The 20,613-nt window shown below is 32.8% G+C and overlaps 2 protein-coding genes and 1 pseudogene across 2 annotated transcripts; 2 read left to right on the top strand and 1 right to left on the bottom strand.

Annotated features, from left to right (window-relative positions):
• The first annotated feature begins 9,487 nt into the window (after positions 1 to 9,487).
• On the top strand, positions 9,488 to 10,929 carry LOC130719861 (uncharacterized; annotated as a pseudogene).
• A 1,994-nt stretch (positions 10,930 to 12,923) lies between these two features.
• LOC130719860 (uncharacterized) lies at positions 12,924 to 17,305 on the top strand. The gene is made up of 6 exons (XM_057570461.1): positions 12,924 to 12,992; positions 13,312 to 13,371; positions 13,531 to 13,688; positions 15,309 to 15,375; positions 16,327 to 16,779; positions 16,893 to 17,305. Exons 1-5 carry the CDS (start codon positions 12,924 to 12,926, stop codon positions 16,423 to 16,425), a joined length of 453 nt encoding a protein of 150 aa, XP_057426444.1. The 3' UTR covers positions 16,426 to 16,779; positions 16,893 to 17,305.
• Positions 17,306 to 18,345: 1,040 nt separating this feature from the next.
• Positions 18,346 to 19,421, bottom strand: LOC130716877 (anti-H(O) lectin-like). The gene has a single exon (XM_057566907.1). The coding sequence runs from the start codon at positions 19,368 to 19,370 to the stop codon at positions 18,552 to 18,554; it is 819 nt and encodes a 272-aa protein (XP_057422890.1). The 5' UTR covers positions 19,371 to 19,421; the 3' UTR covers positions 18,346 to 18,551.
• Between the last annotated feature and the right edge of the window lie 1,192 nt (positions 19,422 to 20,613).

The following is a 20,613-nucleotide window of genomic DNA, read 5'->3' as shown; positions in this document are numbered from 1 at the left end:
GCATTACAAATTCCAAGTTGGTTCATTTCTTATTAAAATGACCAAGGTGCACCCCTCATTTGGTTCTTATGAAAAAGAATGGAGGGAGTATTAAATGAAGTTTTAGACAAATAGTAATATTAGTAATTGTCACCTTACTTTTTATGTTATAATCTTAAACAACAATTTTTGTGAAATTGAAAGAGTAATTAACAAGGGACTTACAAGAAGAGGCAAATACAAATCTTAAATGTTGTCTAGTTGGTAAGCATGATACCCTGTAATTAAAATTAAGAGCACATGCAACACAAATTTGAATTTTAGAAAAAATATTTGAGTTTAATGGATATGCACTGACAGTGTAAAAATAGTTTTACACAGTCATCCAATCAAAGCATGCCACATAGGAGAGATAATTACATTTGACTTTAATTTTAATTAAAGAATAATATATTTTCTGATTTTGCGAAATTCAATTGGATGTCTGAGTAAAACTATTTTACACTGTCAGTGCATATTCATTAAACTCAAAAAATATTTATAGGAGGGATATGTAATCATTTATCTAGCGGGTGGTAACATTTGTTAAAAAATATATATAAATTTTACATCATAGCCTAAAGAGACGCCACTCTATTGCACCCTATCTTTGTCAAAGCATCCACAATGATATTGATACTGACTTCTTTAAAAATATGACAAACTTTCCAACAAGGATGGACACACGTCTAACGGTAGGGGGCAATTTCTCCACTAAGATTTTTTTTTACACGGGAAAGATAAATTGCACCAGTCAGAAATCGATCCTGGACCTCCCTCTACCTAACCCATATGTCCCCACTAAAATTTCTAATACAATTTTGACATAATGATTCATAAACATATGGATACTACAAACATAAAAAACACCCATTTTCCTGCAGATTTTACTTCACAAATTTCCTAAGGATTTTGCTTCAGATTTAGCACCGGTTATTTAGCGGTGGTTTAAAACCGCTAAAACGTTATTTCCTGTGAAAATGTCTTCAAAAATAGTACTTTTCTGCGGATTTTCTTACGAAATTTTTCTTCATATATTTCTGAAGAAAAATCCGTAGGAAAATGCAGAGGAAAATATGTAGGAAAACACGTGTTTATTTATGTCTCTACTATAGAAGTGTTTATGAATCATTATTACTTCTAATAATTCACCTATCAATCTACTCCACTTTTTAAATGTGTGTCTTTAGTAGGTGCACTTTATAACACTCCCTCCGTTCTTATTCAATGTTTCTTGAGGGCATATTATTGATTTTTTTCAACATTTCTTTAGTGCCTTCGAAGATAAAAGATTGAATGAAGTTATGTGCTTTTTGTAATTTAAATGTGTGTCTTTAGTAGGTGCACTTTAATTTGTTTTCTCTTTTGTATTTGGGATTGTCTAGATTGTTGGAAAAATTGGGAAGAAAAGTTGAGTCATGAACGAATCACTGCCGTCTTCCTTGAAAGTAAAAATTTCGACACTCCGACAAACCTCCGTTGCAATTTGTTGTCGGGTTTGCTCCCCAAGGTTAACACAGTCGCATGCAAGGTAATGTGCACTCAAAACCTAAATATGCTGAAGTCTCTACAACAATGTTCAAAATATAAAAAATAAGAGAAAAACATTTTTTCTCCTTTTCTTTTTTAACGTGTATATATGAGGAGTGTTAACTTACTCCCACTAATTTTTTAGAAGGAGTAAGTTAGCATGTAACACATTTTTGACAAAAAAGTCTAATTTTTGACAATTTTTGTGGCAGCTTCAAACATTTTATTTAGTTTTGTTTCTCCAGCTCTTATTACTTATACAACACTAGTATTTTTTTACCCGTGCGTTGCACGGGGTATACATTTAAATTTTGTATTGTGTTTTCTATTTTTTTAATTATTTATTTGTAAGAAAATGAGAATTTTTTTTTTATAATTAGGTGTATTTTTGCGAAGTGTTAATTTATGTTTTTGGTTGTGTTTTTTTTTGTCGTAGTTTTTTTATGAGTACATTTGTTTTTTTTATTTGTGTCGTTTGTCCTTGTTTATCTAATTGATGCTTTAGATTTATGCTTTTGATATAACCATTTTATTGTACTTTACAGATAAATGTAGTATTTTTTGTATGATTTTATTTAATATTAAGTTTATCTTTTTGAAGCTCATAACTCATATGAAATAAATAATAATAATTTGAAGTTAATAGTATAAGTCCATAAAATGACATTATTGATGAAGGAAGATCAAGAGGAAGAATTATGAGAGTTTTTTCATTGAATGACCTTTAACTTTTAAGGTTCTTTATGAATATTAATTATTAGTTGATTAATATTTGAACTAATATACACTATATGTTTTTTTAGTGACATCATATTTAAAATTAATTTTATCCTGTGAAATTCTATAATTTATAATCAGGAGTTACAAAAGAAACAAATAAAACGGTCAAGAATATAAAAATTTTGTACAAAAGGTTTCATAATAAAATGATCAATGATTAGGATTATAAGTAATGAATGACAAAGATTGATTTCATATTAATTTACTCATATATTTATGTATATGACCATGGAAAAATTTTCACTTATGTGTATTAAAGTATTAAATTACATTTTTTACCCTCATGGTTGCAAAAAAATTCTCCTTTATATTATAGATGAATTAATGATTTCTTTTTGAATTTCATAACTCATATGCAATAAATAATAAAAAAAATTAAAGTAATTTTCAATTAATAGTATAAGTCTATAGAATTAGATTGACGAAGGAATTTCAAGAGGAAGGGATAGGGAAGTTTTTTTTTTATGGAGTGACATTTAACTTTTAAGGTTTATTATTAATATTAATTATTAGTTGATTAGTACTTCAACAAATCTAAAACTAATAATATGTGTCTTATGGAATTAATAACTATATCATATTTAATATTTACTTTGACCTATGACATTCCATAACTCATATAAGTTAAACAATAATAAAAACATTGAAAATACTTTAAGCTTAATAGTATAAAGTTATACAAATATTGATGGAGAAAGTTCAAGGCGATATCGAACGGCTGAGATTAAAAGTCTGCTAAATATCGAACTGTTTTGAAAAATCTCATATGAAATAATATGTATAATTACTTATAAGTTCATAGGTAAAAACAAATATATGAAACATTGTTTATTGATAGACTATTTTACCCTACAGGTTTTAAACTTATCCATTGTATTATATACAAATAAATATAAATACCTTTTTGAATTTTAGAACTCCTATAAAATATATAATAATATATTTATTTAAAATAATTTTCAATTAATAGTAAAAGTCCATAAAATGACAATGATGAAGGAAGTTCAAAAGGAAGGGACACGACAATTTTTTTTATTAAGTGACCTTTAACTTTCAAGGTTTATTCTTAATATTAATTATTAGTTGATTAAAATTTCAAAGAATAAAGTATAATAAAACCCATGTTTAAAAGCCAATAATATTGGAGATGCAATCAACGGTCCTGATCCAATCTAACGAAAATAAGTAGTATTTTTACACAAATGTCCATACTTAATTTGAGAATTATGTACAATGAATTGTTCAATGACAAAGTTACCCCCAAGGTAGCAAAAACTCTTCCTTTATAGATAGTATAGATAGATCCGATCACTTTTACACTTCCAACAGTTTGATATATGAACATCTATAATCTATAATCTATAATCTATCTATCTATAATCTATCTATCTATAATCTATATAAAAGCAAAGTTTTGCAGCATTGGGGGCAAAAAAGTCCTTCAACAAATTAATTCAAAAGCTATTAAATCTGAGCATGAATATTTTTGTAAAAAACACATTTTATTTCACTCAGATTTGATCTCAGCCGTTGATTCGCCATTGTCTCAGTTTCACTCCTTCTTTCATTCAATCTAACTTTCGTTCCTTTTCTGACCTGAAACGTTTTTCAGTTTCAACAAAAGAGAAACGCTAACGCTTCCCCTTTCTCCTTCTCTTAGCCGTTTCTTTAGGTTTTAAATCGTTTAAAACCTTCTATAGAGAAGTCGTGTTTGCTGCTTTTCTGTGTCTGCCTCTGATTTCCAGTACCTCCTCGACACCCCCGCCCTTCCACCGCCTTCTGGAACACCGTCATCATCGGCTTCATCTGCAACCACATGCTCCTCAACGCCCTCCTCCTCCACTGTATTTGATCTCTGGTGGTGTTGTGCTATTAATTTAGAAAGAAATGATCTGATTCTTTTTTTACTCCGTCACTTATGCTTGAAGTTTGGTTGCTTGGTGTCTGACAAGTTCTTGGGGCAGGTTAGCGGAAGTAAACCGATCATTGAATCTTCGCAGGACGATGGACGTGGCCTGAGGCCTAGACGGAGGCTACATGACTCGACGAAGTACAATTTGATCTCTGCGGGAGAGTTCGGTGACGATTCCATCACATGGATTCCTTTTCAGGTTTGCAATTTTGTTTCTTCGTCATTTGTGATTATTGTGGCATTTTTTTGATTCCTTATCTGTTTAGATTTAGTTTCTTAAAGTGCAGTATTTTGCTGATTTAGGTGAATTTATGTTCATATATATAGTAATGCTACTAGCTTAGTTGGAATCAGAGTTTATCAATGGTGATTATCGCAAACAGTTGACTCTTTTTTTCTGATCTGATATTGCAGATTGGGTGCGCCTTTGCTGGGATTATGGGGTTCCAGTTTGTGCATTGGTGTCGTTCTTCTACATTGTTCTTGATTGTGGTATTGAATTTTCTTTCCCTCTCTCTCTCTCTGTTGTCCCTGAAAGGCCCAAATTTTTTTTGTCTCTATCAATTATTGTTAATATTGAATTTTCTCCATTTAGGGTCCATGAGTACTTGATGCATGTAAATGTTATCTCTGCTATTTTATTTTGTTCTCATATATGTTTTAATGGGTTGTTTTAGCCTGATTTCTACCATGGGTTACATTATGCTACAGGTGGAAGACAAAAGGTTTGGCTATCCTGGGGGGATCATTGTAATTGGGTTACTGAGAGACCTGAATATCTCGAATATTCACTATTCAGGGGTTTTATCACTTTAACTACAGTAAACACTTCTTCCTATCCTCTTCTTGGCTTGGTTATATAACACTAACATAAGAAGCCAAATTTTAGTGATAACACATTACAAGTCAGCAATTTCTGGTCCAGTTCTATCGCTAATAAATGGACTAGCTTGATGTTTCCACTATATTTATAAGATATAACTCTTAGATCATTTGAAAATCTACAATTTGGCTTGGAATCAGCATGATTGTGTTCATTCGGGTATGATTGTAAGTGGAGAGATTTTAGATCTGTTCATTGATTGTATGCAGCTATGATTGTACTCTATTCATTTTAGTATGTGTTTGGATTTATTTTTGTTCTGTTCAAAACAGCTTAAGTTGTGTCAAAATTATCTATACTGATTCTATGCATGCGTTTTCTCTCTTATTGGCCCCTCATTTTCTTGAATGTTTTTGATATAGGATGTTTCTAGATTTATTCTTGAAATAATTCACTTTTTATGGTCCCTGTCATTTGACACAAAAGTGTGCAGTTAGAGGACACATTAACCAAATGTCTATCCTCACAACCTTTCATGATTCAAGTGAGTTTCTTAGTTCACATGCCTCAGCCAAAACATTTTTCCAGTTGCTCCAATTTGATTTTGGGCTGAGTTGATTGGGATATTATATATTGTGGGATTTTAGCAGGTAGAATTCAAAGTTCAAACACTACTTGCAGATGAAAATTTAAGTGTTAATTTAGTGTTCTATGTTAATTAAGTCTGAAATGTTTAGCCTTTTAGGTGACTTTTTTTTATGGATTTAGATTACATTCAACTTATGGATATGAAATAGCAAAATTCCCATCCGTATATGGTTCAATTGTTGGTAGTGACTGATATGAGAACACATGTTGGGATATTAGGTTCAGATCAAGTTCCAGTGGTGGGTGTGAGCCTGGAGATAGAGAAAGTATTTGCTATAATGGAGCAGCATTGGAAGGACCTAAACCAGGTGATCATAATGGATATATTGCTTACAATTTAGATTACATCAAACTTATGGATATGAAATAACCAAATTATCATATGTGATGTATGAATATTAGTTTGACGGTTGTTAATTTTCTGTTTTTGGTTATTTATTCGGACTTCTTGATCAAATTCTTAATTTTTTTTCACTTATCAAAAAAGTGATTTTGAAGGGACCGTAGTGATGATAGACCTGAGATCTACCAAAAAAAGTGAATGTGAAGAAAAGGAAATAAGACGGATTTTAGTGCCAGAAGTCTGCTATCATGCTTAGTTTCTCTTCATTAATTAGAAGTCTACTCACACTTCCCTCTGTACCAATTCAATAGTGGAATTTGGACTTTCCTTGGGAAACTTGGGTGGCGTTGTGGACAATGAATGAAGATGCTTGCAACCTCCAAGCATCTGCATGTGCTTTCCTTCAGTGACATTATTATTGATATGAAATTAGGTTTACCCATAGGGTTGAATAAACTGTCACCATTGTTGATTGTTTTGGTGTGTGATTGGTATTGTGATATTGATTTGTAGAAAGTAGATTTTGACCTCTACTTTTAATGTTTGGAAACATTTGAGTTGTCATTGTGGACCTATTATAAATATTAAATAGTTATATTTTGTATCTGATTTTTTGTATAGGAATTTATATTTTTGTATCTGTCAAGGGAAATTTTTTATATCTTTCTTTCAATTAGTTTAAATTTTGAAGTTCGTTTGTAACTCTCAAACTTAATTCTTCAGTTAAGAGCATTCTTAAAATCAAATTAACCTATTGGTTACTATATTATGAGTAACTGTGTGAGTGATGGACATATTAAAGCCATAATTTCAGCCTTTAATTTGGATCATCTCAAAACCCAATAAATTTACAAACACATACTATATGCAAATTTTGCACTGTTTTCTGTAATGTGATGTCCAACATCCAAGGCCAAAATTGGTACTTGATTAATGATTAGAATATAAAGCCTCAACACTTTGTAGGGTAACAGTGTTGTGGCTCAACAACCAGGAACAAAAGCAGCCAAAAAGAAACACATAGTTTTGGCTATACACACCTCACATGTTGTAGCCATGGCATTTACTTCAAAATATTCTTGAAAGCCTGCAATCTTTTTTCGTACACATTATTTGACAGTTTAATCATCCACAGTCACGAAGTGACAATTTGAGTTGCTGTTACAGAAACATGCACAACACATTGAAAGAAAGAAAGAAAGATGGTTTCTGACGTCTCTGTTTCTTCTTCTAAGCGCTCTTCAGCTACTCCTAACTTCTCCAACCCATTCACGACAAGATACTAACTTATAACTTTATTGATCTTTTTGCTTCCTCGAAATTTGTAGTTCAGCTTCTGTATTGTCACTTGCATTGTGTAAAATTTTAATAAACCATACTACCATTGAGATACATGATTCTTTTCTGTTTTATTTTTAGCCAATATATTTTTAACAGATTTGGTTTCCTTAACTTTCTAGGACTGCCAGTGTATCTTTCTAAATTCCTTCCACTAAACTGTCAAATTATGAAGCTCATATTGTGTCTCTTTGTTTTGTTTTAACTAGAGGCTGTGTAACACCATTAAATTTATTAAAAAAATTGAAACTGATGGGGGTTGTGCACAAGCAATAATATGGAGATGATTTGATTAAATTAAAACATAGGGGGTGTTAGCAAAATGATGGAATCCCAAGGGAATTTTAGTGAAGCTTGCAATTTAATATTAAAGGTACATAAATTAATAAATTTAAATATTTATTACTATACACTATTAAATCTATTAAAAAGATTGAAGCTGAAGGGATTGTGCACAAGTAATAATGTGGAAATGATTTGATTAAATTAAAACATAGGGGAGTTAGCAAAGTGATGGAATCTCAAGGGAATTTTAGTGAAGCTTACAATTGAATATTAAAGGTACATAAATTAATATATTTATTAGTATATTAAAAATTAATTTAATTCTAGCCTCTTGGTTCCTTTCTTTGATGTTAGATGCACACTCTTGAGCTTTATATATAGTTACAATAGTATGTGCATAGACATCAAAGCCAGAGCTAATATTTTGTCATGGCTAACTCCATGAATTCATATTCTGTCATGTCCAACACTGTTCCTCCCTTTGCATTTGCAGTTTTGCACGAAATGAATAGGGTAATGGTCAATTGCGCTTCTTTGTTGTTTTACTCTCTCTTATATGTTTTCATCTTAATAGTTCTACAAAAGTTCAAGTGGTTCTGCTGTTGTGTTTTAGTTTAAAGATAAAAATCCTTCATGTGTGGTAACACTTTCAAAAACCCAAACTGTTGGAAGTTATGTGGTGAGCATCACAGAATATCTATCTATTTGTTCCTTAGTTTCATTGATATTTTATATTCATGTTTTGATGAACTTTTTCATTTTTCTGGCCTTGCCAACTAAAATTGCAGTGTTTATTCGTCAATTTGGAGTTTCTCCATTGAAGCTTCGAGGGCATGTGGGTGATGATGTTACGTGCAAACTGCTGAGCAAAAACAAGAAATATGTGAGGATTGGATCAGGCTGGAAGAAATTTTGTCAACGTAATGGGGTTCGTGCAGGAGATATGTGTTGCTTTAAGTTTACAAAGATCGCAGTTGTTGAAGTGTCTATTGTTTTTGGATAATTTTATGGGAGTATAATCGGATGGCTTGCTGCTATGTGAAAGTTTAATTTTGTTCCTGAATAATAGTTATGTGAATTTCAATTGGCAGATTCGTATGAGTTTGTCCTAAAACTTTTTCCCAGATTGTTATTATGTATTTGGTTTGTTGATCCAATGTTCAATGTTAGTTGTTTGAATCTTTACTGTGAGTTTAAATTTAGTTTGGATTTTTACCTATCTAGCAATGTTAAATTAACAAAGCCTTTAAAAGATACTGGCCATGACAGTCATGTGGAGGCACGTGAGAAGAAACTGATACCAAAAAAAGCTGCATTTTTTATTTAATTCTTTTTTTTTATTTAGCTTAATCCCTTTCAGTCCTTTTTGATGGTGTAAAAATGATATTAATTTTTTATATTATTCCAGTTTATGGTTATTTTAATGTGTATTTTCATACCCTTTTTAATTTAATTTTGTTTTGTTTTAAAACTAATTATCTTTCATTGTTATTTTTGAAAATAAATTTTAACGCTATATTATTATCTTTAATTCGAAAATAAAATGGTAAGATTTTTTATGTACAAGTTGAGAGGTATTTAAGGCATTATAAAGGCACATTAAATTTCAACTTATTAATAATATTCAAGATTTTAAATTTTAAATTTATTAATTCCTTTGAAACTCCCGAATGTTTTCAGTTTTCTATTGTAACCCTTTCTATGATTATGATGATAAATATAAGAATATGCAATCAATGTGACTTTTCTTTACCTATTTTAACCTATTTTAATAACATATTTCCAGTTATTTTTTTATTTAGTCAGTTTAATGACCTTATCAGCAGCCATAAGATCCAAAGGAGAGATTGCTTTAGCAGTTGCATCAAGTGGAATTGCAGCTTTGCTCATTCCTGGCAGTCGAACAGCTCACTCCAGGTTCTGTATTCCAATTAATGTTGATGAAGACTCTACCTGCAACATTATACATGGAAGTCCATTGGCTAAATTGATCATCAGAGCTAAAATCATAATATGGGATGAAGCACCCATGACTCACAAACATTGTTTTGAAGCGGTGGATCGAACTCTAAGAGATATTATGAGACTTACCAATAAAAACAGCAACATCAAGCCTTTTGAAGGAAAAGTTGTTGTGTTAGGTGGAGACTTTAGGCAAATTTTACCAGTAATGTCTAAAGGTAGAAGGGAGGATATAGTCCACGCCACCATCAATGCTTCTTATCTTTGGGATCATTGTCAGGTACATTGCCATTTCTCCAAAAAAATGTCTGCTTTTAAATTGATCAATTACTTCCAAACAAATAAAAATTAACCAATAACTTCAGCTATAACAATATTTCTTATCTTTTGAATCATGACCAGGTGCTTACATTAACAAAAAAACATGAGGCTACAAACTGGAAAAACAGCTGTAGAGGTTGATGAGCTAAAAAAATTTCCAGAGTGGATATTAAGCATAGGAGATGGAAATGCAGGTAAGCAGATAGAAGATGAAACAATCCTAGACATCCATTAGGATTTTTTGATCCCACATTCAGGTGATGCAATGGTTTCTATTGTCAACTCTACTTATCCGTCTTTCCTTCAGAACTACGAAAATCCAAAAAATTTCCAACGTCGTGCTATTTTAGCTCCTACAAATGAGATTGTTGATAATTTGAATGAATACATGATGTCATTGTTGCCTGCAGATGAGAAAATTTATTTGAGTGTCGATAACACATGTTCATCATACGACAATTATGACAGTCCAGATGATATCCATACACCAGAGTTTTTAAACACAATAAACTCTTCAGGCTTGCCTAATCATCTGTTAAAGCTAAAAAAAAAGAGCTCCAATGATGCTTTAAAGAAACATCGATCAATCAGCTGGATTGTGCAATGATACACGTCTGATTATCACTGAAATGGGCAAATATGCTTTGGAAGGCAAGGTTATATCAGGAACAAATACTGGAAAAAGGGTGTTTATACCAAGATTAACATTAACCCCATCAGATAGGAGAATTCCTTTAAAGTTTCAAAGGAGACAATTCCCTATAGCGCTCTCTTTTGCCATGACAATCTCTAAAAAGTGTAGGGTGATATTTGCCAAAATCGGTGTTTTCACATGGCCAATTATATGTAGCCTTCTCTAGAGTCACCAATCGTAAAGGATTAAAAATCCTCATTTGCGATGGTGATGACAGTAATTCAAATAGTAATTCAAATGTAGTTTACAAAGAAGTATTTCGCAATGTAATGTGAAGAGGATGTTTTTTTTCAAAAATGTTACTTTAATTGTGTGTTTAACTTTTTCTGGGTAATCATGTGTATTCAGACTTTACTATATATTTTTCCGCTTGCTGATCAATGAAGGTTATTTAAATGATGAAACACTTCATATATACTTAGCTTTCAACTGGCCTCTTATTTCCCAGCAACGAAACAAGATTGCTCCTCATTAGTTCAAACCAATTCACCATATTTAATTTAAAAAAAACATAAGAATTCATAAACTAAATTTTTGTATATCTTTTAATCAATGAAATATATTTAAATAAAAACAAATTTAACAAAAACAACACACACAAAAACCAAAAAATGAATATCCCCCGTGCATCCCACGGGTAAAAAGTACTAGTAGAGTGATAAAAGGCCATTAAAACCACTCTTTAACGTCATATGCACGTTGATAAGATAGAGTGTAACTGATATGTTGTATTCTAACATATTGATGCAATAAAATAATAATAGAAAAGGTTGTAACATATTAACTCTGTTCCTAAATATAAGACCTATTCTAAAAATTTGCGCTTATTAAGAAAACACTTAATGTGAGTATGTGACTAATTAGTGTATTAGTTTTTTAAAAATGCATACATTCTTCCCTATTTATCCTTTATCATTTTCCCTCACTAATAATCATTGCATTTATTAATGGTAGGTGGTAACTTTGAAATTGAAAACATACAATTTATGTGTGGGGTAAATATGGAAGAGTACAAAACCTTTTGCTAGATTATTGTAAGAGGTCTTATATTTAGGAACATGAAGTTTTGAAACTAGGTCTTATAATTAGGAACGGAGGGAGTAATTACTTAGTGTCATTTATCCTTCATAGATTACTCTAGAGAAAATCGGTCGCTACTTTGCATTGTTATTTTTATTCTATTTCTTAGCGACGGAAATTTCGGTCGCTAACATTTCAACCTCTAAATCGGTTGCTACTTTGTATTGTTATTTTTATTCTATTTCTTAGCGACGGAAATTTCGGTCGCTAACATTTTCGTCGCTACTTTGCATTGTTATTTTTATTCTATTTCTTAGCGACAGAAATTTCGGTCGCTAACATTTTCGTCACTAAATCGCTACTTTGCATTGTTATTTTGATTCTACTTCTTAGCGACAGAAAATTCGGTCTCTAACACTTCCGTCGGTAAATCGGCCACTAATAGCGACATATATATCGGTCGCTAAATAATTCATTGCTAAAACGGTAGCTACTTTGTTTTGTTATTTTTATTCTACATTTTAGCGACAGAAATTTCAGTCACTAATAATTTTGTCGCTAGCTCGGTCGCTAATAAGTCTAATGTGGAGTATGACCAAAATATGATGGATCCCATCGCAAAATCTGTCGCTATTTGTGACTGAAATATTTCGGTCGCTAAATCCGTCGCTAAAGAGCGAATTTCTAGTAGTGAGGGTTGTATAAATGGTTCATGAGAACGTTTAGGTTAAATAACCCATCGTTCACTCACATTAAAAATAAGTAAGTTGAAATTTCTAAATTTTGCAAAATAAAAATGTGAAATAGCGTCGACCAAAAACCAATGTTAAACAACTAAAAATCAATGCAAAAGCTGATTTAGAGTCAGCCTGGCGTCAGCGTCGGGTGGAAGTTGAAAGGCTCAAAGCTAATTCTTTGAGTCGGTCGGATGACCAATTTTAAGAATTAGGGTGACCAGCCGACTCAAAGCCGACATAACTCGTTGGAGAAACAAACTAATGTAACTTTAAAGGATTGAAACCATCAAAATGTTGATACAGGGATGGATACCAAAATCTCGCTATAGTTCAAGGACCTAAAACTTATTTAACCCAAAAAAAAAAACATAACTAATACTGAATTGACTTGTAGCATAATGTGCTGGGAAGCACGGATACCGCGCGTAACCGGCGTATCGACACGCCCTAGATACGGGAACGCGTGCGATACGCCACGGAAACGTGTCGGATACGAAGGGAAAGCTCCGAATATGGCGGCAAGAACGGATACGGCGCGCGCGGCGTATTGGACACGGCAGGGAGCGGCAGATACGCGTCTCGTCAGTGACGGAGCAAGGGAAGGAGAAAGAAGAAAGTGGGAGAGGGAGAAAACCTGGTAGTTGACGGCTGGAGGATGATGAACAGTAGCAGAGGCAAAAGGTAAAAGAAAGGATACTAGGGTTTGGTATTTGGGTTTTCCTAAAAAAAGAATTGGGCTAAAGTGGGCTGGTGTTTCTTTTAAAACATTTTCAAATTGGGTAAAAAAAAACAATGACTAGGTAAATATTTTAAACTCGTTTAGTTTTTGAAAAAAAAAACGATAATATTTAGTTAATATATATATTTTAAAAAGTGTGAACGAATCATTACTCAATTTAGGTCCTTGTCCTCCGCTTTGGTCGTGCCTCTGACCCTGTCTGTCTCCAGCTCGATCAAATTGTATGCTGTCCCTTCCCTTCATCATTTGTTTTCATGCATTTCAATTTTATCGTTTCTTTCTCAAATTTTTTTCTTGGGAGCCCATAATTTTATTGTTTTTTAATTTTCCCAAATGAAACCTTTTTTGTTTACGCTTATGGTGGCATGTTGTTGATACAGTTTTCTAAAGCAGCAAGGGATGTGTCCAAGTTTGCAACAGTGGCACTGGTTGATGTTGATTCCCCAGACATTCAAGTCTATGTCAAGTATTTTGACATCACTTTGATACCATCTACTATGTTTTTCTTCAATGCCCATCACATGAAAATGGATTCTGGGTATGGTGCTATCTGCTCTTTTGTTTTCTTGCCTCAATTTCTCGCTTCCTTTTCTGTTTTGGTTCATTTACATTTTTCTTCAACGGACATGTTGCTCATTGCATTATGTTTGAGATGCTGTGTTAGATGATTTACTCATAGAGTACAGTTATGATTCCCCTCGACAAGTATTGCTTTCAACAAGAGAACTTCATTCATATTTTAGGAAGTGGTGAAATTTTCTGTCTTGTTTTATTTTAATATTTGAATTTGAGTTCTTTCCCTTTGAATCTGCGATGCTGATCCTGCCAAAAGAGTCTATTAATGCTATGACCTATACCTGGTTAATATGTTATATGCATAGGTAAGGGCCAGAGTAGATAGCAAGACTTCATTTACTATTTGTTCAATAGCGCTAGTATGCTCCTTTAATCGAGATCATGCTGTCATGAAAAGTTGAAGATAAGAAACATGGCTGATAGAAGGTCTGAAAACTGGAACTAGTATTTTCTCTTCAAGTTTCATAGCACTGTTAAATTGTGTCTAAACTTTGAATGATGTGTATGTGTTGGACGTCATGTGTGGGTTTGAGGAGAGGGGAGAAGAGAGTTTATCTGTGGAATTTAGAAACGCCTTCCTTTAGTTACTTTTCCAGCTGTGCAAATACAGTTGTATTGATCAAATTAATTTGTCATTTAAATAATTTAGGAAGGATATGTCTGTTGAAATAAGGTTGCATGAATTCTGAACTTGCTTAACTAAACAGTTCTATTTTCTCTTTCAGTTGCCTTGGAGTTGTTATTCCTATTACTTCTCTCTGTTTTACTGCTGTATCTGTGACCTCTTTTTGGTTGGATTTAATAGACATGCCTTACTGTATTAAATCACCTAGTATAGTAGAATATAGATAATATTTTAATAACTTTTTATGGAGTAAAAGTTTGAGGGCTTAGAAAATTTTTAATTTCATGAATGTTTGATGATCTGTTAATTACAAGTGTAACTTAGTAGTTTTTGAATGATCAAAAGTTGAGGCATGATGGTCTTTATGGTAAAAATTACTCAGAGAAACAATACTGATCAAATTAGCTTATTTAAATTATCAAGCCAGCTTGTTGTATACTGGTCAAATTAGCTATTTTTATTATCAAGCCAGCTTGCTGTAAACCTAAGTGTTATCCTTTTGCTCGGATTAATGCAATCTGAACTAATTAATCACTCAAAGGTTGGGTGGGGTAGAGGTCTTATCATTTAAGTTTAGTTTGTGACTTCGCAATCATATGAAGTGTAATTAAGTTTGTGATTGGGCTCTATTTACATGAAATGTTGATATCTAAAAGGCTTAAATATACACCTGTTTATATGAAAAAATCATCATCTTTGGAGTACAGTTAAAATTCATTTTGTAAAGAGCTTTAGTTGGTGTCAGTACAAACCACTACTTTATTTTGGTATTTTGTAATCTCTTTCTGCAAAGGTTAACTTGGAATTCAAGAAGTAGTATCTTGTGATGTCATCATTTCAGTTTTGGGAAAGATAATTTTTTTTCCTCAACTTGTTAGCTATGTTTATCTTGTGTTCTAACTTGAATCAATGAATTTAGACAGTAAGTTTCTTGACATTTTGTTTTACAATTTGTAGGACTGCAGATCATACTAAATGGGTTGGTGCTTTTCACAAAAAGCAAGACTTCATAGATGTTGTAGAGGTACTTATCTTTGTTTTTGGACTAAAAATGTTTTTCATGTGGATCATTGAATGGTTGGAAACTTGGAATGATCTGCAAATTCTTTATTGAATGCTGAATTCATTGTTAAACTAGTAATAGATGTTGATCATATGGTTTGCATATATAGGAGTGCTTGCCACAGATGGACCAGGGCCATCCTTGTGTTTCATTTCAAATGAAAAAGGGCTGCCTGGTGCATCAAAGCTCCCACTATGTGGGGCGTTTTTCAAATTAAAATGAATAACAAAAGTTAAAAACTCAATTTCAAAAAAAAAAAGTTAAAAACTCTGTTGTTTTCAACCCACTACACTACTAGGATAGGATTAAGTGTTTGATAGGAAACTGCATGAACAGTACTCGTGAACAGTAGCAGTTAGGAAGTTATTATTTAATTTATTAGTTGGGTAATTTTATGATTAAAGCAGTTAGGTAACTACTATGGTTTGAATTTAAATAATTTAGGAGTGGTTATAAATAGGAGTTGTATCTTCTGTTAGGATTATTCAGAAGTTGTGTGTTATGGTGGGAGAGGTCTGGACTCTCAAATTCCAGAACTAGGAGAGGCTGGCTCTCGAAAACCAGCGCTTGTATAATTATTCTATAATATAATTCTCTGTTCCTATCAGTGTTTCTCTCAATAGATAAACAAAGTGACTGCTGATCTGTCATTTTACTTAAATATTTAAAAAATTTATTTCTTTCCTCAAGTTCCTAATTCCTAGATCAACCTGTACTTGATGAGTTTAACATATTTCATTTGCAACTCTACAATTGGAGTGTTCTAATAGATAATTTTCTGTTTCAGTTTTAACTATACCATTTGAAAATCTCTTTAAAACAATTTGATTTCTTTCCAGTTCACAGTTAATATCTGGACATGTTTGCTTCCAGGTTAGCAGAAATCATGAAACTGTTTTTTCACTGCTGCAGGCAATATTCAGAGGAGCAATGAAAGGAAAGCTTATTGTGAATTGCCCGCTCCCACCTGAACGTATACCAAAATACCAATTACTGTACCAGGGTGTCTAAAACTTATAACTCAACCCCTCCCTAGGGGTGGGGATAATTTGGCTTGGAAATATTCTAATGATAGAAACTGTTCTGTTTTTGTTCTCGTCTTCTCTTTTGCAAAAGTGAGCCATGTATATATTGGAACACTAAATACTACATACTCATACTTAAATTGGTAGGAAATGAAGCCCATTATCTGATCATAAAGCAATGTCAATTCGTCCACGTACTTGGATGATCTTTGTCTTGCTCACATCTTCCTGTTCGAGCATCTTGAATGAGAAGGGAGGTATATCTGTTGAATTTGGCTAATATCCATGACATTGCTAAGTTGATCAACTAAAATTATCCTGAGTACAATGTCCCCACTAAGTAAGTCTTCAAAGCTTCTTAATTTAGCTTCAATTCATGTTTAGTTTAGCTTGGAAGTTGGAATTAATCTTTTCTAATCAATTATCTGATTGTGCACGTTGGATTTTGATTAGGTTCAAGAATCTTCCAGCTCAATTGGATGTTGTCAGATTTTCATCAAAGAAGATCAAAGACATGTGATTCCAATTTAAGTACGCCTTAGAGGATATGTACACTGGAACAATTGACACATGCAGAGAAAAAGGACTTCTTCCTAAGCATGAAGAAACTCTAGGCAATGACATAATGCAAAAATAATTACTACGCTTTTGTCTTTGTCACTGTGATATTGGCTATGGATCTTCCATTTCTCGTTTCGTTCTTGATTAAGGTTTCTGTGTTAGACTGTTAGTAGTTTGTATGGCCAGTTTGTAAGGCAAGGTTTCTGTGTTAGTGGTTTGTAAGAGCTTCCTGCTTCTTGGTTGATTGTTTGATTACTCACTTCTTCTTCATCCTGGGCACACCTCGATTGCCTTCATTCGACTTAGCTACGTACCCATACCATATGAGGCTTTTGATAATTGATCATTACATTGCTGATCTTCTTATGTTTCAAAGATTGGTTTTTTTCGGAAAATTATCCGTTCTGAGTTGCAGAAATTCTCATGAAAGCTTTCATCCATTGAATTTCGTAGTAGCATCTTAGGCGTGGAGGTAGGATTCTCATTTCGGGGTGATGAAGGCCACAAATCTAATACGGTATATAACTAACACCTTTATAGTGAGAGATAGGAAAAAAAAAATAAGTGAATAGAACACATCCACTAGGCCAGTCTTTCATTCTATCAGCAAAACTAAAAGGTACTATATCTTCTATGTTGAATGAGTACCGATGCAAAACCGATAGTTACATTATATTGTTTCTCAAAAGTTAAGAGAATTTTTTTTCCTCTCACTTTTGTTAGTTTTATATGCAATAATAAGAATATCGATAAATGATATATGCCAATTAACAATGATAAAATAAATGGAACTGGATACAAATGATAGATTAAGTGCATGCACATTCTTTTTATATTTCTCTTTCCAATTCCTGATATTTAAAGTCCAAAGTGAAGTGATAATGTATTTTGTTGGCTAATAATCTGATTTACTCAGCTATCATATTCTTTTCTATTAGGTTTGGATCGGAGTAGCCATTATGCTTCCCATTAACACTACACCATTTTGTGCTTCTAGCAACACATTTTTTAGCATCAGTCCTAAAGTGTTGCGTAAAATAGTAATAGCTTACAATTCTTCGTTGTTACCATAAAAATTGAATTTTATACAACACTGATATCCTAACCCTTAATAAGTGTTCCCTAAACTATAAATGGCAACACGTATGAATTGTTTCCTTGTAAATTATATTGACCAACATCTCAACATGTTGCCTTAGAAATGATTTAATTTTTTTTACGAAAAATAAAATAACAGAACTCTTCATTGGAATTTCAAAACGAAAATTTGTTCAAGAGTCGATGTTCTCTCTCAGAAGAACAACGAGAATTGAACGAAAGCTCGCAGCTCCTGGTTCGTCATGCAGAATTGAAACTGAACATTTTATTTAAACTTGTATTCATCCAAGCTAGCTAGCGAGAAGAGCACTTAGTACAGAGAAGTGACATAGGATTACATCAACACAAACATATATACATAAACGTTGCTCATGCTCATGCTCATGCTCATGCATGGTCCTTATTTAAGATTTCATATACTGAACTCAACACCACCTCGATAAACAACATAAATCAAGCAGAGCTGTGATTAATATGGATGTTCTCCTCAGTGGCGTAGTTGGTCTCAAAGGTTGATGTGAAAGACCATGAATGGATGTCATGTCTCTCACGGTGGGTATTCCACGTGGTTGCGCTAAAACCAACACTAACCTCCTTTGGAAGCACAACTTTCAAATCAATTTGTTGAGCAACAGTGGTAATTTGACCGTTTTGATGTGTCACAACAACACTCAATGTCTTAGTTGGAGAGTCATATATTATGATTGCTTTTTCCAGTGCTCCAGAAACCCTGTTCCATTTTACAAGATTCATTGACATTACAGAGTTGACATCAATTCCGATATGTCTAAATGTTGGGTCCCTTGTATTGTTGTAAGAATCAAATTCTACAGCAACAAATTGATTGTAACCATTTTTTTCATCAAGGATTCCAAGATTCTTACCTTCTGAATTGGGGGGGATTGTAGTCCCCCACGGTGCAAGAAAAAAAACAAGTCCATCAGATATTTTATAACCGGGGACATCACTCACAACAAAAGAGAAGGAAGAAACAAAGCTTGCAACACTGCCCGTGGTTGAATCCCAAATGGGCACCGGTGTTGCATACAAGACTCGGCTTGTAGTCTTGCCAATCAATGGATCAGAGGGCAGGGCCAACCTCCCATCAGTCCAAATCTTGGCATCACCTTGGAGAATTAGACTACCATCATCAGTGAACTTGGTGAAGTTGAAGGAAACTCCTTCTACTGAGTTCACCTTAATGGTTAGCAAGAGAAGCAAACTTGCTAAAACAACTTTCAGAGTTGAAGGATTTGAGTAGAGGGTGGCCATGGTTATGTGTTTTCTTGATTACAATGTGTGGTTGATGGATGATATTATGCATTGTGATTACACTTATTTATAGAGCACGTTTCGGATTATAAAATTTAAATCTAAAGGTTACTTAATTTCTTTCCAGCGCAGCAAGTTACTATTTTCATCTAAGATACTATTTTCCTATGTACTACATGTGTGTGACTTATACATTGTATAAATCCTCTTGCAATGCACAAATTAAGTTTCTTAATACATCCACATCTACTATATGTAAATGTAATTTGATACTTGAAATATGTACAATCAATCTATTTTACTCCTTTAAATATCTATTTTTATCAAAAGCGAGGCCAGTTTGAAACAAAAGATTACCTTGATCTTCCCAACGCACATGGGTAGTAAGATTCTGATTTGATATCGAGAAAAGGAAACATGCAAATCTTAAATAATAGAAGAAAACAAATCTCAATGCGGGAATAATTTCAATTTTGTGTTTATATATAAGACCATAAACATGACTGCAATTCCATATGCCTTTTATTTAAAGTTAAATGATATTTTATAAATATACATAAAGTTGAGAAATAACTTCTCTCAATAATGGTACAATAATCAAGCCAATAAAAATCGGCAAAACCCCCTAAAAACCCAGCAATTACAAAAAATATCGTCTATTAACCTCTAAAAACACCCACAAGCTTAGGATTGATCCCTGTTGAAGTAAAAAAACAACCTATCAGTCTCGCACTCGCACGACACATGCAATAGAGAGCCAGCTACATCAATTGCAACAAAAGAACCACCGCAAAGATCAATAACGCCATAGTTTATCTATCAGTAATTTCATCTTTATTATTATCCATCAGCTAGAGATTATATGTCACTTATTTTATCTTTATTATTTGAGACGAAAAATATCTCTCTATAAAATTTGTCACTAATTTCATCTTTATTATCCACCGGCTAGAGATTTTTTGACGGATTCTGATATTCTGTCGCAAAAGTTAATTGGGGTAACTAAGGGTAGTGTATCTTTTTTTAGAAGAATGGATTTTAGTGCCATGAGAAAAATTGAAGGTAATAGATGTAATTTACTCTTTTTTAAGGTACTAGTGTTTTTTTACCTGTGCGTTGTACGGGGAGTATGTCTATTGTATTTGATACATCAATCAATCATTTGATTATTAAAAATTATTAAACAACCGATGAAATAGAAGAATCTGAAATGTAAAGCAAAGTGGACAAAAAGACTTCTCTT

This window comes from Lotus japonicus, chromosome 5, assembly GCF_012489685.1.
Source record: "Lotus japonicus ecotype B-129 chromosome 5, LjGifu_v1.2".
Taxonomy (NCBI): domain Eukaryota; kingdom Viridiplantae; phylum Streptophyta; class Magnoliopsida; order Fabales; family Fabaceae; genus Lotus; species Lotus japonicus.
Note: the sequence above shows the minus strand (reverse complement) of the source record. Positions and strands in the feature narration are given on the sequence as shown.

What these genes read in the sequence shown, in the direction of transcription:
- LOC130719860 (XM_057570461.1), top strand. Translation starts at nt 12,924, where the DNA reads ATGGCGGCAAGAACGGATACGGCGCGCGCGGCGTATTGGACACGGCAG. An exon ending in GTCTCCAGCTCGATCAAATT is followed by an intron (nt 13,372 to 13,530) that starts GTATGCTGTCCC and finishes TTGTTGATACAG; the next exon opens with TTTTCTAAAGCAGCAAGGGA. An exon ending in CACATGAAAATGGATTCTGG is followed by an intron (nt 13,689 to 15,308) that starts GTATGGTGCTAT and finishes TACAATTTGTAG; the next exon opens with GACTGCAGATCATACTAAAT.
- LOC130716877 (XM_057566907.1), bottom strand. Translation starts at nt 19,370, where the DNA reads ATGGCCACCCTCTACTCAAATCCTTCAACTCTGAAAGTTGTTTTAGCA.